The sequence below is a fragment of the Nerophis lumbriciformis genome, linkage group LG25 (assembly GCF_033978685.3).
Source record: "Nerophis lumbriciformis linkage group LG25, RoL_Nlum_v2.1, whole genome shotgun sequence".
NCBI lineage: Eukaryota > Metazoa > Chordata > Actinopteri > Syngnathiformes > Syngnathidae > Nerophis > Nerophis lumbriciformis.
The window spans coordinates 1290439-1307500 of record NC_084572.2 but is presented as its reverse complement, the minus strand read 5'-3'; the positions used below and the strand labels follow the sequence as shown (position 1 = coordinate 1307500).

General features: G+C 40.8%; 1 protein-coding gene across 1 annotated transcript in view; it reads left to right on the top strand.

The window, feature by feature from the left end:
- The window catches only part of prkcq (protein kinase C, theta), a 75878-nt gene that overhangs the window by 7769 nt on the left and 51047 nt on the right, over nucleotides 1-17062 (top strand). Inside the window, exon 2 of the mRNA XM_061983548.1 lies at nucleotides 6133-6332. Coding sequence (XP_061839532.1) covers nucleotides 6133-6332 — 200 coding nt within the window. The remainder of the gene's footprint in view (nucleotides 1-6132; nucleotides 6333-17062) is intronic.

Below are 17062 nucleotides of genomic sequence, written 5' to 3'. Positions count from 1 at the left end.
ACATGTACATTTTCACAGCTTACATATATATGTGTGTGTGTGTGTATTGTGAATAATGTATATTATATATATATATATATATATATATATATGCAAGAGTTATTTATTTCTATTCATAGTCATATTTGAAAACAGCTAGTGTTTTTCCATTTGTTCTCTTTCTGTTTGTCCGCAAGTAAACTGTGTGTGTTACCTTGAAGACTTGAAATGTAGGACTTGGAGTACTCCCTTATATATTATCTGCAGTCGAACAATGAGGCCATGTTCCTTCCCTGAGAGGCGGGGGCTTTCTTTCTGTGTAAGAAGGAGGCTCTTCCGTATGAGTGTTAGAACAACTTAGGAAGCAGGTATGAATGTATTAGTCTAGGTTGTTCTCCTGAAATTTCAGTAAAACTTGATGATATTCCTATTCTGTCCTGGTGATCCTTCTTACTCAGCTTATATGTCATCCAAAAGAATTTGGGATTGACCAGTAACTTAGATTCCCTTGGAGGAAGAACTGGTCCGACGCAACAATTTACATGTGTGTATATATATATATATATATATATATATATATATATATATATATATATATATATATAGGTAGTCTGTCATAACGTTTTTTAGCATTCAATCAGACTATATTGTGAGGTTTTGTATTAATGTTCCTAAAAATAGGACCAAAACACACGTACATTTTCACAGCTTACATATATATGTGTGTGTGTGTGTGTGTGTGTGTGTGTATTGTGAATAATGTATATTATATATATATATATGTATATTATATATATATATGCAAGAGTTATTTCTTTCTATTCATAGTCATATTTGAAAACAGCTAGTGTTTTTCCATTTGTTCTCTTTCTATTTGTCCGCAAGTAAACTGTGTGTGTTACCTTGAAGACTTGGAATGTAGGACTTGGAGTACTCCCTTATATATTATCTGCAGTCGAACAATGAGGCCATGTTCCTTCCCTGAGAGGTGGGGGCTTTCTTTCTGTGAAAGAAGGAGGCTCTTCCGTATGAGTGTTAGAACAACTTAGGAAGCAGGTATGAATGTATTAGTCTAGGTTGTTCTCCTGAAATTTCAGTAAAACTTGATGATATTCCTATTCTGTCCTGGTGATCCTTCTTACTCAGCTTATATGTCATCCAAAAGAATTTGGGATTGACCAGTAACTTAGATTCCCTTGGAGGAAGAACTGGTCCGACGCAACAATTTACATGTGTGTGTATATATATATATATATATATATAAATATATATATATAGGTAGTCTGTCATAATGTTTTTTAGCATTCAATCAGACTATATTGTGAGGTTTTGTATTAGTGTTCCTAAAAATAGGACCCAAACACACATACTGTACAGCAAATTTTCACAGCTTACATACAGTATATGTGTGTGTGTGTATGTGTGTGTGTGTGTATATGTATCTATGTATACATATATATGTATACATAGATAGATAGATAGATTTTCCGGCCCCCATACACATTTTTTCTCTAAATTTGTCCCCCATGAGTCAAAATAATTGCCCAGGCCTGTTATAATGTAACAAATATATGATCATACATTCAAACAATGCTTTTGTTGAACTAGAAGTAAATACTTTTTTATCTGCTTGACTTATGATTTCCAAGCAAGTTATTCCTCAGATTGTCAAATTTCATAAACAGATTTTACAGTGATTTTGTGAAATCTACTGTGGTTTTACAGCATTTTACCCAAAAAAAACTGTACCGCTGTTTTTTTGACCATAAAATGCTGAGCTGCTTGTGGTAAACAGTGGTACTGTAACATGCTGAAAAAAAAACACTGTACATTTTACGGTAACATTTTTACCGTAAAATCTACCCTTTTTTTTTTTACATTGTACATAAAAAAACAAATCATCAAATGCATAGGCAATTGTGTAATAATATCATTCTCTGTTAGAAGTGGCAAACTTAACTGTGATATGGCCCTCAATTAAAACCAGTTTGACACCCCTTAGATCAATTGTGTACCTATTAAAGTGGAAGGAAGTAGAATAAAAAATAAAAAAAATTCAAATTTTGATGCTGTCAAGTCAGTTTCCTCTTTCTTTGCACTGCAACGGTGCGTGTGTGTGTGTGTGTGTGTGTGTGTGAAAACATCCCAGCCTACAGTCAAAATGAGAGTCAACTTCCACTTTATAAACGAGGCGCAGTTCTCTGGCGTTCTGTTGTCAAACATCTTTCAAAGTATTTGGTCTAGAGGTGGTTTTCACAGAAAAAGGCAGGAAGTGACAAGCGGACGCGTCACCCGCTCTCAAAAGGCGTCGTCAGCAGACGTTCTGGCACACATGGCAGCTGGCGGGGGACAGTCGATGAGCCGATGACGAAGACCACTTTGGGAGTAGAAAGCTTAGCAGGGTTTTATTGTGGCGGCGTGGCATGTGGTCGTTATGCAAGTGGATCTGTGTGATGTTATTACGCGCCGGCAAATGAGCAGATGTCAATGAGAGCCGATCATCACGCGGATCTATTGGGCAGAAGGTCAAAGGTTAAGACGGCAACCTGTATGAACCCTCCATGACAGGGATGTCAAAGTGGTTTTCATTGAGGGCCACATGGTAGTTATGGCTGCCATCAGAGGGCCGCTTGTAACAGTGAATAATGTATCAATTTGCCTCTGGATTTCATTTTATTACCGTATTTTTCGGACTATAAGTCGCAGTTTTTTTCATAGTTTGGCCGGGGGTGCGACTTATACTCAGGCGCGACTTATGTGTGAGATGATGAACACATTAGCGTAAAATATCAAATAATATTATTGATGTCATTCACGTAAGAGACTAGACGTATAAGATTTCATGGGATTTAGCGATTAGATTGTTTGGTAAACGTATAGCATGTTCTATATGTTATAGTTATTTGAATGACTCTTACCATAATATGTTACGTTAACATACCAGTTGCTTATTTATGCCTCATATAACGTACACTTATTCAGCCTGTTGTTCACTATTCTTCATTTATTTTTATTTCAAATGTCTATTCTTGGTGTTGGCTTTTATCAAATACATTTCCCCCAAAAATGCGACTTATATATGTTTTTTTCCTTCTTTATTATGCATTTTCGGCCGGTGCGACTTATACTCCGAAAAATACGGTACTTTATGGACGATTTCCATCAAGTCTTGGTCAGTGCTTCTTGATTGGTTGGCACTGTTTTTATTTTTGTGGTCATAGTTTGCACTACATTAAAGTATCTATATAGACGTAGAATTGGTCTATTGCGCACATGTCAAACTCAAGGCCCGGGGGCCAGATCTGGCCCGCCACATCATTTTATTTGGCCCTCTGAAAGCCTGGAAATAATACGCAACGTTAAAGTACCGTATTTTTCGGACTATAAGTTGCAGTTTTTTTCATAGTTTGGCCGGGGGTGCGACTTATACTCAGGAGCGACTTATGTGTGAAATGATTAACACATTAGCGTAAAATATCAAATAATATTATTGATCTCATTCACGTAAGAGACTAGACGTATAAGATTTCATGGGATTTAGCGATTAGATTGTTTGGTAAACGTATAGCATGTTCTATATGTTATAGTTATTTGAATGACTCTTACCATAATATGCTACATTACCTGGACCTGGCTGGGGGCCTTCGTCCCCCAGACCCCCGGAAATGTTTTCAGTCTTTTTCATTGTGGTCAAATCACATGCCTGATATAGATATATATATATAGATATATATATATATATATATATATATATATATATATATATATATGTGTGTATTAGAGATGCGCGGTTTGCAGACACAACCGCGGAGTCCGCGGATTATCCGCGGGTCGGGCGGTTGAAAAAAAAAAAAAAAAGATTTTAAATAGATTCAGGCGGGTGGCAGTTAAACCAATTCGGAAATATATATACATACCGTATATTACCAAATAGTAGCCCGGGCGTTTATTTCACAAAATGGGGTCAGACCCCAGGCGGCTATTAGGACATGGGCGGTTATTTGCACAAGGCTTTTATTTATTTTTGCACCAGCCTGCACCAGGCCATTATTTGGTTACAATGGTTACTGTTCAGTATTTTTTTTTCGTACAAAAAACTTTAAATGTAAAAGCTATTGTAAACATACAAACAGAAAAACAAGAGATCAACATGAGGTAGGCTATCAAAAGACAAGAGATCAACAAGGCCTTAACATGGCAGTAGTGCAACAATTGTCAAATAGAATACCAATACTAAAAATAAATAAACTTTTTAAATAAAGCAGCCTACCGGGAAAAATAAAATGATGGTACCAAGTACTCAAGTATAAAACCCACCATCAAAACAGAACAATAATACTGTCACTTAAATAAAATAAAGGCTACAGTACTCCAAGTTTTAAATAAAGCAGCATACGTGATGTATCCACTGACACAAATTAGCATCAAGCTCGTCGCTCACTTTCTTCCTACCTCCACCAGATAAGCGAGCCCGTTTTCCATCGATTGCCGACTGAGATATTAGTTCTCCCTTTTTTTGTTTCCATTCTCGTACACGTTTTGGGTCAATGTTAAACTGCCTGGCCGCTGCCAAATCAGAATTCTGCTCCGCATACTTCACAATCGCTAGCTTGAACTTTAAGTCAAACTTACTGTTCTTCTTCCCCCTTAAAGTATTCCGTCCATCAGTTGTGGTGTACCGGTATCCTGTTCATTCAACTCACTGCTACTGTTGCTTGCCATGTTGAAACTTTTCCTCGTGGGTTTGTTGTTGTTGTTGAGTGTGTGTTACGCTATATGCGGTCACCCATTGCAGTATGTTGATTACCCAGAATCCTCACGTAACGTCTGCTGTTACCGTAATTACCAGAATTACTGCACCTTTGATTTTCCTTTTAGCTTATAAATTGGGCTTAAAGAAATCTATATGATTTTAATCTAAATTATGCAAATAACAGCCCATGGGCGGCTATTTGGACATGGGCGGTTATTAGGAAGAGGCGGTTAATTCACAAAATGGGGTCAGACCCCGGGCGGCTATTAGGACATGGGCGGTTATTTGCACAAGGGCGTTTATTTGGTAATATACGGTAGTTAAATGTTGTTACCCACATACGAAAAACGAGCAGCACTCTTTGAAACAGGCAATTATTTATCATCAGGCACCTGCAGCACGCCACAACAGAAGAAGAAAGAAAAAAAGAGATGGCAACGCCGGCAGCAAACGTGGTACGCGACAAACTAAAAAAGGGAAAAAAAAGGCCAGAAAAGTTCAGCGTGGACTCGTTTTTTATGAGGTTGTAAATCAGGATGATAGTAATGCTGGCTACGTGATTTGCAAGAGCTGCGACGCTGTTTATGTCTACGACAGTCACAAAACCGGGACATCTAACATGGTGCATCACATTTGTGCAAAACCCCGAATCTCCACAAACACCCTGAGCATGAGCAGTTTCGTCCGCCGTGATCCCAGAAGAGTGCCACAGGATGTTAAAACAAGGCATGTGTGAACGCAGCTGCCTGCAGCAGTTTGAGTGGCGCGAGCGCGCTTGGAGGTGCGCTCTGCGTGGCTCCCAGATGATTGCGCACTGGTGTGCGTCTGGGCCGTGACAGCGTGGCACGCATTGAATGTCTCTGCTACATTGGATCAGTCTCCTTTCTTTAACAGGCAAAAGCTTTATAACCTCACTAATGCCTTGCATCGTCTATAATAGATATATAACAACGGGCGGGTGCGGTTTTGATTAAATGTTAGTTCGGGTGGATGGCGGATGGGTGCCGACTTTTGTGATGCGGTTGCGGATGAAATAATTGCCTATCCGCGCATCTCTAGTGTGTATATATTCCTTGCGCACTAACAGTTTGCCGATGATGTGATGTTATCGATGGGAAAATGCATTTTTAGACAATATGATTTGCCTGATATCTGCTTGACTTATGATTTTACAGAAAACTAGCCATCAAATGATTAACTTTATTGACACATATCATTTCCAGGTGTTTGCGGGCCAGATGAAATGATGTTGTGAGCCAGATCTGGCCCCCGGGCCTTGAGTTTGACACCAGTGCACCGTGATGTTTGTCTGTGTTAAATAGAGAAGATTCCTCTTCAAGCAAGGATCAAAGGTTATCCCTCACCAGCTGCGCTTTTTTTTTGTTTCTTGTATCTTCCAGAAAAGGGTCAGGTGTACAAGCAGAAGAAGCCCACCATGTACCCCCCCTGGAGCACCACCTTTGACGCGCACGTGCACCAGGGGCGCATCATGCACGTGATGGTGAAAGACCGCACGGCCGAGTTGAAGTCCGAGACCACCGTGGCTCTGGACTCGCTGGCGACTCGCTGCAAGAAGGAGAGCGGCAAGCTGGAGATATGGGTGCGTGTTTTGTTTGCTTGTGTGGACGCAAATCTGCTTTAAGCGCTCCCTCGACACTTTACGCCGCCATTTAGAGCGACGCCGCCATCTGTTAGCGCTTACGGCTCACCACTAAAAATGAGGAGCAAAGATGAAAACATGCTTGATGCGCACTTCTGTGGGGTTGAGGCCATGTTCTTCAACATTGTGCAGGGTCTCCTCCTAAGCCAGGGGTCGGCGACTCAAAATGTTGAAAGAGCCATCTTGGACCAAAAATACAACAAAAAAAATCTGTCTGGAGCTGCAAAAAATGAAAAGCCTTATATAAGTCTTATAATGTCAAAATGACTATGCCAGTGGTTCTCAAACTTTTTTTGTCATCCCCACTTTGGACAAGGGGGAGTTTTCAAGCCCCGCCTGCCCCCATCGCCCCAACAGAACGCTAATGCCAAGCTTTAACATTTTAAAATGTATTGAACATCAAGTTGTATACATTCAAACTCAATAACATAAAATAACATCAAGTTCAATAATAAATAAAATAACTGTGCAGCTGTGGTATAACTTGCATCAAGTTCAATAATAAATAAAATAACTTCCATCAAGTTCAATAGTAAATAAAACAAAAGTGTTATAACTTGCATCAAGTTCAATAATAAATCAAAAAAAGTGTTATAACTTGCATCACGTTCAATAATAAATAAAAAAAAAGTGTTATAACTTGCATCAAGTTCAATAATAAATCCAAAAAAGTGTTATAACTTGCATCACGTTCAGTAATAAATCAAAAAAGTGTTATAACTTGCATCAAGTTCAATAATAAATCAAATAAAAGTGTTATAACTTGCATCAAGTTCAATAATAAATCAAAAAAAGTGTTATAACTTGCATCAAGTTCAATAATAAAAAAAAAGTGTTATAACTTGCATCACGTTCAATATTAAATCAAAAAAAGTGTTATAACTTGCATCAAGTTCAATAATAAATCCAATAACTTGCATCAAGTTCAATAATAAATAAAAAAAAGTGTTATAACTTGCATCAAGTTCAATAATAAATCAAAAAAAGTGTTATAACTTGCATCAAGTTCAATAATAAATAAAACAAAAGTGTTATAACTTGCATCAAGTTCAATAATAAATCAAAAAAAGTGTTATAACTTGCATCAAGTTCAATAATAAATCAAATAACTTGCATCAAGTTCAATAATAAATACAATAAAAGTGCCACTTTGCAATCTTTGCAAAAAAAAAAGGAGGAGCTATGCATTTGGCAAGACAGGGCAAGTGACAGCACTTTTCCCCAGGAGAGCCACCTTGCTTCACTGTGAAACAGCACGGCTGTATGATCAGCTCCCATTTCCTCACACAGTGCAGAGAACAGTCGCGCTTTCAGTGGTCGTGTTCTGATCAAATTTACCGCGCTCACAACATCTGTTAAAACCTCATTGAGTTCGGGGCTGAGCTGCCTTGACGCGAGTGCTTCCCGGTGAATGACACAGTGTGTGCCCGTCACATTTTTGTTTCTCTGCAGGCGCTGGCTCTGGCTTGACGACCTTTGAGGTGCGAGTCACAAATGTATATATTTGTGTAATTGTGATCCACACATTAGCCTGCTACCCATCCGCTCGAAAGTTTGTTCCGCTTAGCCCCGCCCCCATTAGTTACTGTTGCTATGTCTGTCAAACTTTCGCTCCTACCGAGAAATATAAAGCCTACAGTAAAAATAAGTACCGGTAATTTCCATTTATTTACAGACAGAATCACAAAGTGATTTACAGTGTGTATAGAAAATGAAAGCATAGTAAAAAAAAAAATCTAAAAATATAATAATTAAAAAAAAAATTAAAGTGAAATGTCCTCCCGTTCCTCGCGCCCCACCTGTCATGTCTCTATTCCCCACCAGTGGGGCGCGCCCCACACTTTGAGAAACGCTGGACTATGCAAACCTTCGTTGGTTGAAATGCCCATCCATTTTCTACCGCTTGTCCCTTTTGGGGGTGCTGGAGCCTATCTCAGCTGCATTCGAGCGGAAGGCGGGGTACACCCTGGACAAGTTGCTACCTCATCGAAGGTCCAACACTTTGATTGATTGAGACTTTTATTAGTAGGTTGCACAGTGAAGTACATATTCCGTACAATTGACCACTAAATGGTAACACCCCAATAAGTTTTTACACTTCTTTAAGTCGGGGTCCATGTTAATCAATTCATGGTATTTACACAGATAGAAATGTTGAAATTAGAGATGTCCGATAATGGCTTTTTTGCCGATATTCAATCAATCAATCAATCAATCAATGTTTATTTATATAGTCCTAAATCACAAGTGTCTCAAAGGGCTGCACAAGCCACGACGACATCCTCGGTACAAAGCCCACATACGGGCAAGGAAAAACTCACCCCAGTGGGACGTCGATGTGAATGACTATGAGAAACCTTGGAGAGGACCGCATATGTGGGTAACCCCCCCCCTCTAGGGGAGACCGAAAGCAATGGATGTCGAGTGGGTCTGACATAATATTGTGAGAGTCCAGTCCATAGTGGATCCAACATAATAGTAAGAGTCCAGTCCATAGTGGATCCAACATAATAGTAAGAGTCCAGTCCATAGTGGGGCCAGCAGGACACCATCCCGAGCGGAGACGGGTCAGCAGTGCAGAGATGTTCCCAGCCAATGCACAGGCGAGCGGTCCACCCCGGGTCCCGACTCTGGACAGCCAGCACTTCATCCATGGCCACCGGACCTGTGCCCCCCCCCCCTCAAGGAATAGGGGAGCAGAGGAGAAAAGAAAAGAAACGGCAGATCAACTGGTCTAACAGGGGGGCTATTTAAAGGCTAGAGTATACAAATGAGTTTTAAGATGGGACTTAAATGCTTCTACTGAGGTAGCATTATATATTCCGATATTGTCCAACTCTTAATTACCGATTCCGATATCAACCGATACCGATATATACAGTGGTCGAATGAACACATTATTATGCCTAATTTTGTTGTGATGCCCGCTGGATGCATTAAACAATGTAACAAGGTTTTCCAAAATAAATCAACTCAAGTTATGGAAAAAAATGCCAACATGGCACTGCCATATTTATTATTGAAGTCACAAAGTGCATTATTTTTTTTAACATGCCACAAAACAGCAGCTTGGAATTTGGGACATGCGCTCCCTGAGAGAGCATGAGGAGGTTGAGGTGGGCGGGGTTGAGGTGGTTGAGGTGGGGGGTGTATATTGTAGCGTCCCGGAAGAGTTAGTGCTGCAAGAGGTTCTGGGCAGGGCCGGCCCGTGGCATAGGCCGTATAGGCAAATGCTAAGGGCGCCGTCCATCAGGGGGCGCCATGCCAGTGCCACAAATGTTGGAGAAAAAAAAAAAAAAAAAAAGTTGTTACTATTATTTCTAAATACAAAAAATAATCTCACGTTAATTAAAATGCAAAGTAAAGCCTATTTAATAGAAATATTATTTGTTACAACATTACGCCCCCCCTCCTCCCCCCACGCACGGTGCGCCCCCTCCCTTCCCGTATCATGACTCTTTTTGGACGTCACCACATCAAAAAATCAACACAAGATGTCAAAACGGCCAAAACTGTCAGGTGCCCAGGGAAGAAAAAAGAGAAAAGAAGAGGAGAAACGAGAAAAGACAGAGGTAGCAGGTAGGTAACGTTAGCCTACATGAAATTATTTGTCTGTTACAGAATGTGATAGTAACCTGGCTTTTTAGCATTAAGCTAATGTTACATGACTCGGCAATTGCTAATCAATAAATAGCTAGTTCTGTTTTAACGTCGGGTTAATATTGTGGAGGGGGCTAAATTGTTATGGAAAATAATAATGTAACGTTAGGTAATTACAGTACTCCCACCTTACATTCCTCAGGGACATTTGTATTAGATCTTTTAAGCAGGTGTTTTTGTTTACATTGTTATTGCCTTCTGGTTAGCTAATGTTTGCCCTGCAGGTAATAGTCACTTTTCCACCCCTTTATATATTAGGTATAGTTGTAAGTAAAAAAAAAGGTCAAAGACAAAGCTATTCGGGTTCTTGTGAGTATATACACTTCACTGCCGATGTGGGGGGGGGGGCACCACCTAAAATCTTGCCTAGGGCGCCAGATTGATTAGGGCCGGGCCTGGTTCTGGGTATTTGTTCTGTTGTGTTACGGTGCGGATGTTCTCCCGAAATGTGTTTGTCATTCTTGTTTGGTGTGGGTTGCACAGTGTGGCGCATATTTGTAACCGTGTTAAAGGCCTACTGAAATGCGATTTTTGTATTTAAACGGGGATAGCAGGTCCATTCTATGTGTCATACTTGATCATTTCGCGATATTGCCATATTTTTGCTGAAAGGATTTAGTAGAGAACATCGACGATAAAGTTCGCAACTTTTGGTCGCTGATGAAAAAGCCTTGCCTGTAGCGGAAGTAGCAGACGATATGAGCGTGACGTCACAGGTTGTGGAGCTCCTCACATCTGCACATTGTTTACAATCATGGCCACCAGCAGCGAGAGCGATTCGGACCGAGAAAGCGACGATTTCTCCATTAATTTGAGCGAGGATGAAAGATTCGTGGATGAGGAAAGTGAGAGTGAAGGACTAGAGGGCAGTGGGAGCCATTCAGATAGGGAAGATGCTGTGAGAGGCGGGTGGGACCTGATATTCAGCTGGGAATGACTAACACAGTAAATAAACACAAGACATAGATATACTCTATTAGCCACAACACAACCAGGCTTATATTTAATATGCCACAAATTAATCCCGCATAACAAACACCTCCCCCCTCCCGTCCAATACAACTCAAACACCTGCACAACACACTCAATCCCACAGCCCAAAGTACCGTTCACCTCCCCAAAGTTCATACAGCACATATATTTCCCCAAAGTCCCCAAAGTTACGTACGTGACATGCACATAGCGGCACGCCCGTACGGGCAAGCGATCAAATGTTTGGAAGCCGCAGCTGTATGCGTACTCACGGTACCGTGTCTGCGCGTCCAACACAAAATCCTCCTGGTAAGAGTCTCTGTTGTCCCAGTTCTCCACAGGCCAATGGTAAAGCTTGACTGTCATCTTCCGGGAATGTAAACAATGAAACACCGGCTGTGTTATCCGGCACAACAGTCAGGGGGTGCATTCTACGGCGGGGGTGCGTTATCCGGCACAACACTTGCCGCAATACACCGCTTCCCACCTACAGCTTTCCTCTTTTCTGTCTCCATTGTTCATTGAACAAATTGCAAAAGATTCACCAACACAGATGTCCAGAATACTGTGGAATTTTGCGATGACAACAGACGACTTAACAGCTGGCCACCATGCTGTCCCAAAATGTCCTCTACAATCCGTGATGTCACGCGCTGACGTCATCATACCGAGACGTTTTCAGCAGGATATTTCGCGCGAAATTTAAAATTGCACTTTAGTAAGCTAACCCTATTGGCATGTGTTACAATGTTAAGACTTCATCATTGATGTATAAACTATCGGACTGCGTGGTCGCTAGTAGTGGGTTTCAGTAGGCCTTTAAAGTTGTTTATACGGCCACCCTCAGTGTGACCTGTATGGCTGTTGACCAAGTATGGTTGCATTCACTTGTGTGTTTGAAAAGCCGTAGATATTATGTGACTGGGCAGTGCCTTTAAGGTTTATTGGCGCTCTATACTTCTCCCTACGTCCGTGTACACAGTGGCGTTTTAAAAAGTCATACATTTTACTTTTTGAAACCGATACTGATAATTTCCGATATTACATTTTAAAGCATTTATCGGCCGATAATATCAGCAGTCCGATATTATCGGACATCCCTAGTTGAAATGTAATATTTATTCCACACATTTTTCGTAAAATGGAGGCTTCTCAGAGGGTGAGATAACTCCCGGAATTGACTGGCTTAGACTGGCCAAAGGTATAGATGTGTGTGTTTAAGTTAAAGGAAACGACAGGCTGTCTTCTTCTAATGGATTTATTACAATCTCTGCAAGCTGGGTAACGTTTGCTGTGGTCTGGAACAGCATGGAACACAAACAACAGAAATGCAGCCAATATTACATACAGAAAATGTGTCATGAAACATGGAAATATAAATGAAATACACAGAAGACATGAGAGAATTAAATGAGCTCGAATATAGCTACAAGCGAGGGAAAATGACGCAATATGTACATACAGCTAGCCTACATAGCATGTTAGCATCGATTAGCTTGCAGTCATGGATTGACCAAATATGCCTGATTAGCACTCCAACAAGTTAATAACATCAACAAAGCTCACCTTTGTGCATTCGCACACTGTATAAAAGGTTTGGTGGACAAAATGAGACTTAGACTTCCTTTTTATTGTCATTCAAATTTGAACTTTACGGTACAGATAAGAACAAAATTTCGTTGCATTCGCTCATGGTAGTGCAGGATAAAAAATCAATAAGGTGCAGATATAAATAAATAGATTACTGTACAGATAAATATATTGCACTTTTGCATATGCATCCACGTTTATGGATGTATGTTATATTGTCTTTATATTCCAGCCAGTTAATCAATTTTTGGGGGGAAACAAAGAAGGAGTGGCATAAAACATGTCTTACTGTGGCAGCGTCCGAGAAAGTTATACATGTAAACAAACTATGTTTACCATGAATTGATTTACGTGAACCCTGACTTAATCAAGTTGAAAAACTTATTGGGGTGTTACCATTTAGTGGCCAATTGTACAGAATATGTACTGTACTGTGCAATCTACTAATAAAAGTTTCAATCAATAACTACGGTGCGTTCAAGGACTGCCAAAATTAGTAGGACAAAACGGCGCTCGCCAAATCCTCTCACCAGTGAAGCATGTATGATATACCTTCAGCTCCAAGCACACCTGTGAAGTGAAAACCATTTCAGGTGACTAACTCTTGAAGCTCATGGAGAGAATGCCAAGAGCGTGCAAAACAGTAAACAGAGCAAAGGGTGGCTATTTTGAAGACACTAGAATATAAAACTTGTTTTCAGTTATTTCACCTTTTTTTTTGTTAAATACATAACTCCACATATGTTCATTTATAGTTTTGATGTGACAATCTACAATATAAATAGTCATGAAAATAAAGAACACTCATTGAATGAGAAGGTGTGTCCGTGCCAAACTTTTAGCCTGTAGTGTATACAGGTAAAAGCCAGTAAATTAGAATATTTTGAAAAACTTGATTTATTTCAGTAATTGCATTCAAAAGGTGTAACTTGTACATTATATTTATTCATTGCACACAGACTGATGCATTCAAATGTTTATTTCATTTAATTTTGATGATTTGAAGTGGCAACAAATGAAAATCCAAAATTCCGTGTGTCACAAAATTAGAATATTACTTAAGGCTAATACAAAAAAGGGATTTTTAGAAATGTTGGCCAACTGAAAAGTATGAAAATGAAAAATATGAGCATGTACAATACTCAATACTTGGTTGGAGCTCCTTTTGCCTCAATTACTGCGTTAATGCGGCGTGGCATGGAGTCGATGAGTTTCTGGCACTGCTCAGGTGTTATGAGAGCCCAGGTTGCTCTGATAGTGGCCTTCAACTCTTCTGCGTTTTTGGGTCTGGCATTCTGCATCTTCCTTTTCACAATACCCCACAGATTTTCTATGGGGCTAAGGTCAGGGGAGTTGGCGGGCCAATTTAGAACAGAAATACCATGGTCTGTAAAGCAGGCACGGGTAGATTTTGCGCTGTGTGCAGGCGCCAAGTCCTGTTGGAACTTGAAATCTCCATCTCCATAGAGCAGGTCAGCAGCAGGAAGCATGAAGTGCTCTAAAACTTGCTGGTAGACGGCTGCGTTGACCCTGGATCTCAGGAAACAGAGTGGACCGACACCAGCAGATGACATGGCACCCCAAACCATCACTGATGGTGGAAACTTTACACTAGACTTCAGGCAACGTGGATCCTGTGCCTCTCCTGTCTTCCTCCAGACTCTGGGACCTCGATTTCCAAAGGATATGCAAAATTTGCATGGTTGGGTGATGGTTTGGGGTGCCATGTCATCTGCTGGTGTCGGTCCACTCTGTTTCCTGAGATCCAGGGTCAACGCAGCTGTCTACCAGCAAGTTTTAGAGCACTTCATGCTTCCTGCTGCTGACCTGCTCTATGGAACAAGAACTCCTGGTAACTTATGTTACCAGCTTCCCGGTTGCAGCCAAAAACTTAAAACCAGACTCACCAACATCAACATCAAGGAGGGTGACTCCCTCATTACAGACAAAATGGAGGTAGCTAGCAGACTTAACGCCTTTTTCACCAGCATATAGCCACAACTCTTGTCAACAAGCTGTCCCACTGCTCTGGTCGCTTTGGTGTAGAACACATTAAAGCTTTCTACAGAAAGCTAGGAGTATCCAACAATGATTTCAAATTAGAAATGGTCGCAGCCGATGAGGTGCTTAAAAAACTGAGCGCGCTCCACCCAAACAAGGCCGCCGGCCTTGACAATATCCCCTCCAGATTCCTCAGGGACTCTGCCTCCACCATTGCCCCGATCATCACGCACATAATAAACCTCTCAATTTCACAAGGCCAAGTACCAAAAGATTTTAAGATAGCAAGAGTAACTCCCCTCTTTAAAAAAGGAAGCAAATTGGAACCTGGCAACTACCGACCTGTTTCTATTCTCAGTTCCATTTCCAAAGTCATGGAAAAAATAGTTTATGAACAGGTCGATAGTTACCTTGCCACCAATAAACTCATGTACAAATTCCAATCCGGCTTCAGAACTAACCACTCCACTGACACATGCCTTCTCTATCTGAGCGACCACATCAAACATGAGGTGGACGTGGGCATGGTCATGCTGGACCTTCAGAAGGTCTTTGACAGCATTAACCACGCTATACTGTTGGATAAGCTCAGAACAATCGGATTTGACAAAACCTCATGGAGCTGGATGCAATCTTACTTGGAGGGGAGGGAGCAGGTGGTAGAGGTGAACGGCACCGTGTCCCCCCCCCCCTCTCGGTAAGCTGTGGAGTCCCCCAAGGCAGTATATTGGGGCCTTTACTGTTCCTAATATACATAAAGGACTTGTCATCAGCATGCGACTGTGAATTGTTCTTGTTTGCGGATGACTCGGCCCTGCTGGTATCAGACAAGGACAAGTCACAGGTAGAGAAAATCCTCAGTGCTGAACTCTGTAGAACTTGCACCTGCCTCGCTGACAACAAGCTATCCATACACTTGGGTAAAACGGAATCCATCCTGTTTGGGTCCCACATCAACCTTAAGAAAGTCAATGACTTCACTATAAAAGTGGGTGACATTGTTATCACCAGGAAAGATGAGGTCACCTACCTAGGTTCCATTCTAGAGGCTAATCTTTCCTGTGATAAAATGGCAACCAAGGTCATCAAAAAGGTCAACCAACGAACGAGATTTCTCTAAAGAATCTCCTCTCTGGTCAACAAAAGCACCATGAAGATTCTGGCGGGATCTCTCGTTCAACCCTTTTTCGATTACGCATGCACCTCCTGGTACCCTAGCACCTCCAAAACCCTCAAATCTAGACTCCAAACATCCCAGAACAAGCTAGTCAGATTACTTCTAGACCTCCACCCAAGATCACACCTCACTCTTACCCACTTCTCCAAAGTGGGCTGGCTCAGGGTGGAGGACAGAGTAAAACAACTTGCACTGAGCCTAGTCTATAAAATCCGCTACACCTCCCTGATACCGAAGTACATGTCAAACTACTTCCTTAACGTAAATGACCACCATAACCACAACACCAGGGGGAGCTCTACTAACCACGTTAAACCTAGATTCTGATCTAACAAAGGTCTTAACTCATTCTCTTTCTATGCCACATCAATATGGAATGCACTCCCAACAGGTATAAAAGAAAGGGCATCTCTATCCTCCTTCAAAACTGCAATAAAAGTACACCTCCAGGCAACTACAACCCTAAACTAACACCCTCTCCGGATTGTTGTTAGTAATCAAATGTAAACAATCAAATGCAGATATTTTTCATATGCCTTCTGATCTCTCTCTCTCTCTCTATGTCCACTACTTGCTGTCCATATCCTACCAAGTCAGACCTACACTGTTTCAATATCCATTTCTCGTACACACAGAAAAGTCGTCCAAGAGAACACAGATAGAGAGACAACATTCACATAAACAACTGAAATGTTTCAGTAGTGTGTGTGAGAGAAAAACATCTCAGTTGTTTATGTGAGAGCATTTCAGTAGTGTGTATAAGAGTGTTTCAGTAGTGAGAATAAGAGCGTTTCAGTAGTGTGTATGGGAGTGTTTTAGTAGTGAGAATAAGAGTGTTTCAGTAGTGTGTATGAGAGTGTTTCAGTAGTGTGAATGAGAGTGTGTGTGAGAGAAAAACATTTCAGTTTGAGAGAGCATTTCAGTAGTGTGTATAAGAGTGTTTCAGTAGTGTGTGTGAGAGAAAAACATTTCAGTTGTTTATGTGAGAGCATTTCAGTAGTGTATGTGAGAGGTAATTCTGAATAATGTCCCTCACGGCCCCTCATTGTATGAGGGGCCACTTAACAGACACAATCTACTTTGCACACGTTGAGTAGATCAGCTTTGCGTATGGTATCAAGTGTACATGTTTTTTAGTACACGCAAACCTTTAGCAAATCTTAAGAGCGCTCTCCCAACACCTTTTTAGTCATAAACATCACCATTGTGCTTTTTATTTCAATTTGTCTGGACCTTTCCTTCAAAATCACCATATTGTGTGTTTTCTATC